The 11,299-nt window shown below is 34.8% G+C and overlaps 2 protein-coding genes and 1 pseudogene across 2 annotated transcripts; 2 read left to right on the plus strand and 1 right to left on the minus strand.

Annotated features, from left to right (window-relative positions):
• Positions 1-4,697: 4,697 nt before the first annotated feature.
• Positions 4,698-9,136, plus strand: LOC143573129 (uncharacterized). The gene is made up of 6 exons (XM_077058089.1): positions 4,698-4,779; positions 4,880-4,935; positions 8,227-8,350; positions 8,434-8,563; positions 8,662-8,714; positions 8,814-9,136. The coding sequence occupies exons 1-6, from the start codon at positions 4,698-4,700 to the stop codon at positions 8,891-8,893; spliced, it is 525 nt and encodes a 174-aa protein (XP_076914204.1). The 3' UTR covers positions 8,894-9,136.
• Positions 6,041-6,873, plus strand: LOC143573130 (mitochondrial import inner membrane translocase subunit TIM50 pseudogene; annotated as a pseudogene).
• Positions 9,137-10,346: 1,210 nt separating the features above from the next.
• LOC143573128 (pectinesterase inhibitor 10-like) lies at positions 10,347-10,970 on the minus strand (the record flags this gene model as incomplete). The annotated part of the gene is made up of 1 exon (XM_077058088.1): positions 10,347-10,970. A coding segment is annotated over one exon (516 nt), but the record flags the coding sequence as incomplete, so codon positions are not given.
• Between the last annotated feature and the right edge of the window lie 329 nt (positions 10,971-11,299).

The following is an 11,299-nucleotide window of genomic DNA, read 5'->3' on the forward strand; positions in this document are numbered from 1 at the left end:
CGGGACCTACTGAGCTCAAGAAAGTTGCTGACAATTTAATGCTTTTGTTGGCTGCATATTGTAAGGCCCCGTTACCGGTGCCTCACATTTGGACGTTGGATTTACTCATAAACGCAGTTCTAAATATCACAGTTAATTAAAACTTTCGCGGAATAACATAAAACATCAACAGTCAATACAAACATTCATAACTTGTCTTTAAAACATAGCTTAAAACATGTCTTTTAGTTCAAACGTTGACAATTAAATCTTCATATGCCAGCTTATTTATTCATCTGCCATGTGTCCCCCTTCAAGTCAGCTGTCTCATTCTACTCACCTGCGTGCATACTAAAAGTCAGCTACGCTGAGTGAGTTCTAGTTAATCATACAACATATTCATAATTACATACTTTCATACGTACCCCATACTTTCATACTTTCGTTTATACATACTTACTTACTTACTCTTTTTCTTTCATATTCATACATTTCGTTATAAAGAGCATTTCACCCTATAACCTTCGCATATATTATTAGGGTATGCAACCCTTTAACCTTCGTATATATTATTAGAGTATGCAACCCTTTAACCTTCGCATTTATTATTAGGGTATGCAACCTTTTAACCTTCGCATATATTATTAGGGTATGCAACCCTTTAACCTTACCTTACCTTTCATTATCATCACCATTATCACATCCATGCATTTAATATCATACATATCATAGTCATACATACTTCCTTATTAACATACACATATCATACATACTACACTATACTTGCCTTAACAATACGTGCAATACCCGAAGGTCGTTCACGTACTGTCAAGCATACATTCATAACTATCACATTCGTCATTAAGACATACACTTACCATTTAAGGTAAGTGTATTAACATTCACATCGAGTATGCACACAGCCCCGAAAATATAACAAGGAAATGGGGCTAGAAACTCACCTGAATACGGTTACGTTCACCATTAATCGTAATCCCTTTCTTGAGCTGTGCACGGCTAACTGTATAATATTTACATGTATCAATTTGCTATTACTACTCATATCGTATTTCTATCTTTATACAACCCACCACGGATGGGGGTTTGGGGGCAGTGCCCCTGGCAGCGGGGTTCTAGGGGCGGCAGCCCCTAGCGGGGTCTAAGGGGCAGAGCCCCTGGCTGGGGTTAAGCTGTTTTATTTCCATTAACTGTCTTAACACATTTTCCATTAGGATTTTAAGTTAATATTTTATTCACCTACTCATTCGTTACAGTGAATTAAGCTTGACTCGTTAGCCCGATTCGCGGTCTAGTACTGGATTACTTTTACTTAGCATTTTAAGCGAACTTATCAGTGGCGAACTTATCACCAGCGAACTTATAGCAGCGAAGTTAACAGCATGCGAACTTGTAAGCGGCGAAGTTAACCATAGGCGAACTTGTGTCCAACGAAGTTAACCATAGGCGAACTTGTGTCCAGCGAAGCTAACTATAGGCGAACTTGTGTCCAGCGAAGTTAGCTTCAGGCGAAGTTGCCCAATAGCAGCTACGGCTCATCCAAAACTCCTATAATCATCTCTGTTTTAATGTGTAACCCTTCGATGTGGTATTAACCCAACCCGTGAGCATTCCCATGATCATTATCGGGTAAAACCCGGCTTGGAAAAGCATAAAGTTTGGGTCTTTAAAATTAAAACGTTCAATACTAGGCCTAGGGTTTATTTTAAACGAGTCATAAGCAGTCTCGGGTTCGCTAAGTTCGTTGCTAACGTCAAGTTTGCTACTTTAATACTCGTTTATACCCGATCTACTCTAGTTTCAAGTTTCAAGGCTAATCGTTCATTAAAACGTAAACTTTAAAGGTAAAAGACATACCTTTACGCGTTTTGAGGTTACGGTTTAGCTTGGTTATGAACTTTAGGTCTTGAATCTATCTTGTATTACGAGAATCTATCAAGAATCGATGCTTGTTTGGCTTGGATCTCCCTTCCACTCTCGGCCGAATACTTATGTGGTGGTATGTGTGTTTTTTGAGTGTGTAAAGATTATGGAAAGATGGAAATGAGGATTTAGGGTTTTAGGATGGTTTAAGGGGGTATTTATATCCCTTAAAGCCCATGGACCTAAGGTCCATTACCCTTTTAATCAATCTTAATTAATCCAAGTCCATGATTCTTCTTTATTTAACATAATTTAATTATTAACACACGATAACGAAACGCGACTTTCTTTATTTAATATTAGAATATTTTAGGATGTTACACATATGTAATGTATTTATAAATATCTTGAACAAATTTAGTTTAATGAGTAAAATGACTAATTTATCCTTATGTGTAAGACACATGACCTAAATTAATTAAAAAAAGTAACTGAGCTAGGGCTAAAGGACAAACACTATTGGATTTGTAAACGTAAAATATAAAATAAATCAATTTTAAAGATAAATGACACCGAGTGAAGTTGACTCTATACTATCTAATAAAAGGCTACAAGTTTTGCTAGTTGTCACTTCTACATTAAACCTCATCCTTTTTAATAAATTTATATTAGTTACCATTCTTAAGATTTGTGCTTCAAAATTTGTTAATTTTATATTTACTTTCTATTATTTCTTCAAACAATTTATATTTATAATTATCTTTTACTTTAAGATTGTTTTAAAGACCATTGTACAACGACTGTATTAATCGTGTTTAACGGGTTTATTGTTTCTTGTATACTGATTATTTATTAAATAATGTATTTTCAAGAACTACTCGTGTAGTACACGGGTCTCAAACTAGTCTACTACTCTAATAAAATAATACTACTTTGTGCTTTGTTACACTCGCAGCCATCCTCACATTTTTTAAACTCATTTTGTTATTTGATCCTGTGTGGGTTATTACCCAACCCAAAATAGTTTTATTATTATGTATATATAAAACAAGTGTGTTAATGTTTATTTATTTCTCTTTATATTTTAACGTCATGTTTATCCTTAGGTAGTAAAATGAAACAATTTAGCAATAAAAAAACATGCAAAATGGGATTAAAGCGGTCAGAACATTGCTTTATTATTAAGTTTTTTTAGTATTTTCAAGTATATAAAATAAAAGTCAATTAAAATATTTTCTTCCTTAAAAATTTTCATTGTATACATTGACAACATTCTCATAAATTTGTTTATCGACATACTAACCATTAAAATTTTTCTTTTGGTTTATTTTGGAAAGCTAGAATCATAAAGTTCTTTTCTTATCTATCATATATATAACTAGCTAATACGAGGTTGTTTTATATTATTCGTTTTAGTATTAATATATTTTTTGGATTTATATTTTATTTATTGTAAGGAAGTTATTAATATACTTAAGATTTGATGATGAAAGCGTTTTACAAATAAATGAGATGTTATAACCCGGTATAAAAGCTATATGGGTTTGGTGAGACCCATGACCTGCTTTTTTTTACTATAAAATTGTTTCTTAATTATAAATAGTATCTTAAAAAAACGGTAACTAATTTTTAGTATATCCCTATTTTATAGAATTTTCATATCAAATATTTGATGGGATTAATTTTTAATATAATAAGATGTTATAACCATTTAAAAGGCTATCTTGGTTTAGTGAGATCCATATCCGTGAATTCAGTTTAAATGCATAAGAAACTTTTATTTACAAATAAAGCAATATGATGATTTGAGAGAATTTAAGGAGGTTTCGTTATATATATATATATATATATATATATATTTAAGATTAAGATTTAATACATAAATCTTTTTTTTATTATTTATGGTTGGCTTGTACTTGAAAGAACCCGTGTTTTCACACGGACATCTATACGTCGCTTTGTCAATATTTACAGGTAGGTATTGACTAAAAATTTTGATTATTGATAAACTAGGTATATTGACCAACACAACCGCAAGCATAGTGTACATGAATTTTTTTTTCTTATTAGTAAATATTTGTGTAATGTTTCTTTAGTAATTCCTATAATTTAAATATAAATTGTAATTTTATAAATATATGATAATTATATTGTCGATTGTATTTTGAATAACGTTCAAATTTTAAAATTTGTATACATATAAAAGACCACCTCTCTAATATTTGTGCTGTGCACCTCTAAATAATTTGGATGGCAAAACAAACATTGGGGTATTATAGAAATTTGTGAATGCAATGGGTTGAATGGGCTGTGGCTAAAGTTTGACGGCCCAGTGGGCGTTTTAATCGAGGTCGCCACGCAATCTTTCTGGTGGTTCATTCCTCTCTCTCTTTTCACCTGACGCTAGTAGCCACCGGCTTGAGGTAAATCTGTAGTTAAGTTTGAGGGAATTAACATATGTCTCAGATTTCTTCAAAGACTCTATCTTTATCAACAGCTTAGATTTTGTCAAAACTTGTAATTGATTTCAAAGTTGATATCTTTACATCGGGTTTAATTAATATATGCACACCAACTGTTCGATGAAATGATTGCGTGAGTGTTTGTAATGTTTTTGGAAATATAAGTTTTGTAATTTTATTGCTAATTTGTTTGTTAATCAATTATGAGTTTAGATAGGAATTTTGTTGGAAACCGGAGGTGTTTGCTTTTACTAAATCATCTATCAAGTGCTTGCTTTTACTAAATCATCTCTTCTTGAAACAATTGGCAAGGCTAGGTTAACCCCTTGATCACGAGAATAATCAGATTTAAACAAAGGGAAAAGAGTATACGAGATGCAGCAGCGAAATCCTGGCAACCGACGGCCAACAGGAACCGATGGCTCTGATTTCTCATACAGAATGGTCGTCGATAACAGTACGCCTTTTTTTTCTATAAATGTTTACGTTTTTGAAATTACATGTTTATATGTTCTTTTTCTTCTTTAAATTTGAATTATTGCTGGTCTTAACTTTAGGGTATACAAAAGTTGCCAAGGGAAAGTCAACCCTCTCTAAAATTCTCGTGATTCAGGTATGTATGAGTGCTCTTTTGGTGTTTGTCCTTTTGTATAAACTGTTGGAAGTCTTTATGATATTTTCTCAACTGGATGAGATCTAAGTGTTTGAACAAAGTTAAGCATTTTGATTGATAAAATCAAAGTACGAAGTATAGATATTGATATGAATTATTGTTTTATTAGATCATATATGGAGTTTTAGTTATGTATATTCTGCTTTCTAGGCTTATATATTGTATAAAGTTATTATCGTTAAGGGAAACCTAGACTTTGGATTACTAACTGATGCCATGGTTTGTTGTCCTGATGTCAGTGTGTTTTGCATTTGCTTACTAAAATTCCTCCTGCTAGCTTATGTAAAGCGAATCTGTTACTAACCGATGAAAGCTAATTAGAATGTGATTGACCTAGTTCAAGGGAAAGTTTAATTACGAAGATACATTGATGACATGGTGCTATGAACCCGGTTATTCAAGTTCCTTCTTAAACCTAGTTGACCAAAATAGTTCGCTGAAGTAGGAGCAGTGGAGAAATTGTGCTCAATAAGCGTTCGTAGCAATATTAAATTAGGGTTCTGTTCATTTGTTAGGGTCGATGCTTTATGTTTATCAAAATAGTTACTTTGTAACATGGAGAAATCACCCTTCTCGAATTGGGTTATTATCAACTGAATCATTTGTTTGCCTTTGATTTTGTGGTTTTAATAATGGTTTCATTGCCGGATTGATGGTTCAATCCACCTGTAGTAATCAGTACGCCGACCCATCTGATGGTAGCTGACTAATTTCCTCTAATTGATTCGACGCTATCGCTACCCGGAGTATTCTAATCAATGGCAGCATATCTATTTCCGATTCTGTTGCTGCCCAATTGGCAGCCATTGCTGCTCAATTGGACTCTTCATCAGCCTTAAGGGCGAATTTCTAAGCGATAAAGGCTTGTCTGGATGTCAAGGAGTCCCAGAAGGAACATCACGAACTACTGCCAGGTCTGGTCAATGAAGAAAATTCTGACAACAGCCCTAGTTTTGATTAAGATCGGTCTGAGCATGTTTTGGGTGTTCAATTAAAGATTGAAGTTTTGGATCAATGTAAACACTTTGGCCAGAAAAACGAACCAATGTCGATTCCGGTTTGTAGGGACATCAGCGTATGTGGGTTGTTGGGTTTATCAGTATACTTTTGTACGACCTTATGAGCAGCTGGGTCTGTGGTGTTACATGTTTCAGAGCTCAAGCAGGTTTTCGGAAGTGAGCCCACGGTCTTGGAGTTGCTTATCTTTTGGGGTCACCGACCATTGGAAGAATAGCCACGTGGGAGCATCATTATTTATTTAATTTTCAAGCTATGCTAAAATCAGCTGCAGTGACAGTTCCTGCCAAATTAACGGAGCTTTTTCTGGATCTGTGTGCTGCTACAGGATATGTTCGAGGTTTTACTGAACCTTCACTAGAATTGCATATTCCAGATTTGCATCCACAAGAATAGCATGGTTCACATTGGTTTTTGACCTCACCGAAACTCTACTATATTCTAATTGGAAGCATGATCAAGGTTTGAGAACATTCAAAAGACCAGGAGTTGATGACTTCTTGGAGCACCTAGCTCAATCTTATGAAATCATAGTGTATTCTGATCAGCAGGCCATGTATGTTGCTGATAGATTGGATGAAAAGCATTGCATTAGGTATAGGCTATCAAGAGCTGCAAGTAGATATTAAGACTGGAAGCACTATAGAGAATTGTCAAAGCAAAACAGAGATCCGACAAGAGTTTTGTATGTAAGTGGTAATGCGGTTGAGTGTTGTCTTCAGTAAGAGAATTGTGTCCCGATAAAACCATGGATATGTGAAGCTGAAGACAACACTTCTTGAATTATTGGTGATCTTATTGATTTACCGCTTAAATTACCGCCCAAGCTAATTGAAGGTAGTGGGGGCAGTTAAGTGCTAGAATCGTCAATTAGAATTAGTATTAATAGGGCTATCTTGGTTTGATTTGGGTGTCAATGTTTATTTTATCAAATTAGGGTTTTTACCTTGTAATTGGAGATCTTCCCTTCTCGAATTGGGATTTCTATTTTAGTAATTGAATCATTTGATTTAGTCTAAACCCTAGAATCTATCACATGGCTTGTAGTTTGTCAACACATTGTGTTCTTTGCAGATTTCATGATTGAATTTTTTACCATTAGTACTAAGTTACCCTCATTTAACTGTCACTTAGAAATACTCTTTGATCCTAGTAAATAACGGAAGGCTCTTGTAAAACTGGAGTAGTATTATTGAGCACACTTACATCTTTCGTAGTTGGAGTTTAGTGTACATGGTCTAGACTAAGCATAAACTTTCACATGATATTCTACTATAATGAATGCAAAACACACTCAGTCTGATCATCTTACATAAGCTGAACTGCGTGTACAATACTATACCATAAATTGTAATTAGTAATTACTCTGTTAACAGCGGATTTTACAAAGAGACAACATTGATAAAGCTGAACTGTGTGGGCGTGTGTACAATACTAGCATAAATTTTAATTATTGGAGGATCATTACCAAAACTCATCATGGAAACAAAGAATCCGATCCCCAACCGAAATTATCCTAATTCCCAGCCCGAACAACCGTTCATCATGGTTCACATATTAATTAACATTGATACCTATGATAACGATACTACAAAAACTGAATCAAATTACAACTCTATTGTAATTACAATCAAACTGGCAATGATTAACAAATACAAGTTGCAACAAGTAATCTGAACCCAAATCGTCTTCCACAAATATCAACACATAAAAGAGAAAACATGTCTTAGATCAAAATCCGGGCAAAAGTTGGAAACTTTCTTTCAAGAGTCAACTATCATTGTTTCTTCTTCTGTTCAGTCATTACGGGCTTCAGCTTGAGCTTTTTTACATCATTCTCCCATTCCCGCAATTAGATATGAAAACAAGAATCTCCATGAGAAAAAAAAATCTATATTGGCTCCTGCCTTTTTAATGTGGCCCAATCTGACCTGCTCCTTTTTTTTTAGTTCTTCTCCCTTTAACTCTTTGGAAATATTAAGCAGCAACCCTAAATCATACATTGCGAACCCAATTCAACCCAGTTTTTAACTTATGTGCCAGGATTGCACGACTACTGAATATACTCAAGGACTCCTTTTCACAGTTAAAAGTTTTTAGTGATATATATGTATCTCTCTCTCTCTCTGTATAGCAAAGCTAATGTATTTATTGACTTCAAATTTTGTTTCATGCTTGTTAACTTGGGTAACAAGGTGTGCGTGTCGATTGCAGGCTGTGGTATTGTTGGTAGGAGTACTTGACATGCTTTTGACATATGTAAACAAGGAGTCTCTTGAAACATTATTTGTTGTATCTAGTTCTATAACCGCCATTTCAGTCATAGTTGGAGAAATAGGTGAGTACTGTTATTCATTCCTCTATAAGAAAACCCTTACATTTTTTGTATTAATTTATAATTGTTGTTGTATTATGTTTAAGGACGAAAGCGTAGCAGAGCGAACTTTTTGAGACTTTATATTGCTGCATCATCCATAGGAGTTCTTGGATCAGTTGCTTCTGTCATCCAAAGCAGTACCCAGCTAAAGGCAAGCAAATCTCTTCTCTTCTAGTTTAGATTTGTTTTAGCATTGTTTTTGTGATTTATGAATATCATTTTTTACCGTGGTTGGCTAACCGTTATCTTCATTAGGTTATTCATGATCTGAGTAACTGGGAGACAGAGAAAGTTGCTTTATTGAGGATTGCATGTGTTTTTATAGGTAAGTTTATATCATTTTGCCAGTTTTATTAATGTTTCCATATATCATATTGTTCTGTTAAGTCTTGTTAAATCATAATGGAGCTTTATTTTGTGACAGGACTCTGTGTGCAAATATTTTCCATAAGTACTACAACATCCCTCATCAGGAACATGTCTCCTCCGAAACGAGCTTCTTGATGCATTGAAACATATAATCTTATTGCGTCAGTTTCCTTCTTAATGTTATATGTATCTTTTTTAGAATCATGAAAAAAATGTTTTTTTTTTAAATATTTGAATTGCTTGAAGTCATACTCAAAATACTTTTTATAAAGCTACTTTTGCAATGATGCTGATTTGAGGCCATTGGGGGATAGGGGACATATATCATAAATTATTCTTGATTTTTATTCAGTATGTACTATGTAGAGGTATAGGAAGTGGATGACATTCTTAGAACATGATCATTTTAGCCTATCGCTTTATTGAAGATGTATTGGGATATGCTATTATTGTCTAGTCTATATATCTCAACTCAATAATACATTACTTGCAATTAAAACCTTAATGGCACATGCCTTGTCTTTATCGAAAGATAACGTGTACATGTGATCAACTTGCAATCTTTAGCTTGAACGATATGCCCACAGACACGTAAGATTTTATATTATTCCGCCGACACGATGAAAAACTGATCGTTTTGACTTGTGTGATAAGGTTTGTGTAGAGAATTTTAATTACTGGGAGAGTAACTTTTACTGATGAAGATGCATGTTTGGATGGATTGACTGAGATGACAGAGAATTTAAAAACATCAGTAGAGGGTGTACGTTTAATGTTTTAAGATTAATTATCATAAATGACTCAATGTTGAAGTAGATTTTGGTATGACTGGTCTTGTGGGGAAGTTATACAGGAACCATTTTTGGGAACGTTTGATGCATTCAACTGCCTGCCTGCCTGCCTGCTTGAACATAACTGGTTAAATAATGGATTGACTTGAGCAAAAATAATTTGTAGATGAGTTCACTCGATTTATCCAAATTTAGTGAACGGGTTAAACCGTTAAATTAGACAACTATTATAGAACTTGTTAATCTCAAAAAGGTCCAAATGAGTTAGCTCCGCCCATAACCATTTTTGTCTCTTAACTCCTACACCGCCACTCTGCTACCAACACACCCACCACCGGCACTGCCACCCCATTCACCACTGAGACACTCATCACCGCCAACACTCCATCACCGTCGTCGCTGATGTGTCCACCTCCCACAAGACATGATAAGGGTGAGAGAATCTCGATCATGCCCATGTAAACTTGAAAGAAGAGACCCATTTTGACCCGTACTTATTTTACTCAGTTTCATCCTTTCCAGTTTGTCGGGCTTAATTATCTGGGCCATGTGTTTGTTGGGTAAGTTTCCATAATCCATACTGCTTATGTTCTTTTTAACTAGAAAGTCATTTTTCCGAGTATTTTTTTTTATCTATTTCAAAATTTTGTTTTTATTTTAATTTTTAACCATAGTGTGTGGTATTAGTTTTTGTGTTAATTTGGTATTAAAGTCTTACCACAGCTTTCTCCCTTTTCATTCTAGAATTTCAATTTGCACTAGTTTAAAACAAGAAATAATAATATTCACTCTAACAATCAAAGTACAGACAGTATGACAAACATTCACATATTAAACCACCTTATCTGGCTAGGCATTTGAAGTTTCCCTACTATATTAATTTGGCATACATCAACTTCCTTCAACTACCCTTGTAAAGAGGCATAATTGTTGATCAAAGCCAAAGCATTGCTAGTCAAGTGCGCAACATTCACAATCTTCCCTCTCACAACGCTTTTCATTTTCGGGTCATCCTTAAACCCTTCCACACACGTGTCTTCATCCGTCATTGCAGAACTCACCCACGTCTGGATATCGTTCATCACTAGCCCTGAATCTTTGGAACCCGGTCTAGTCATCTCCTCAAGTGATTGCTTCAAGTTGTACGCCGAGTCACTCATTAACTCAATGCAGTCTTTCATGGCAGCAACCTGTTGAGGCGCCATGCCGTGCGCTTGTGACAATGTAACCATTGATGAGGAGGTGGTGCGGGTCATGTCAAGGGTAATAGACAGAGCGGTTTGGGCTAGTAGCTTAGGGCTTGTTTGGATTGCATTGGCTCGGGTTGATAGTGAGTTGAAGCATAGTGTCGGGTAAGTCGTCGAGCCACATGAGGTTCTTATGAATTCGACATAATTTGTTTTCTCGAGTGCATAGATTAAATGGATTGAGTAATATTATCAAAACCGTATTATGGGATTGAAATTTGACCGAACCCGAGCATTCCATATCTTATTTTGTTTTAGTGTTTAGCTTAACGTTTAAAGCTAATGAGTTGGGTTATGAAAATCAAGCAAATATGATCAAAATTTATAGGAAAACAAACGCAGATATTTTTTAAAACGTTTCATATGATACATGGCCATGAACAATAACTAATGAAAAGACCTCAAGCTTTAGTCTCTATCTACGACTATATACTTAGCCTAAATATCTTTTTAAGGATCCCTTAACAATGTGCAATGTATCACGTTGGAGGGACTTCACTGGG

This window comes from Bidens hawaiensis, unplaced genomic scaffold (genome assembly GCF_021521415.1).
Source record: "Bidens hawaiensis isolate Kalapana, Puna unplaced genomic scaffold, B.hawaiensis_p1.1 tig00026210_1, whole genome shotgun sequence".
NCBI lineage: Eukaryota > Viridiplantae > Streptophyta > Magnoliopsida > Asterales > Asteraceae > Bidens > Bidens hawaiensis.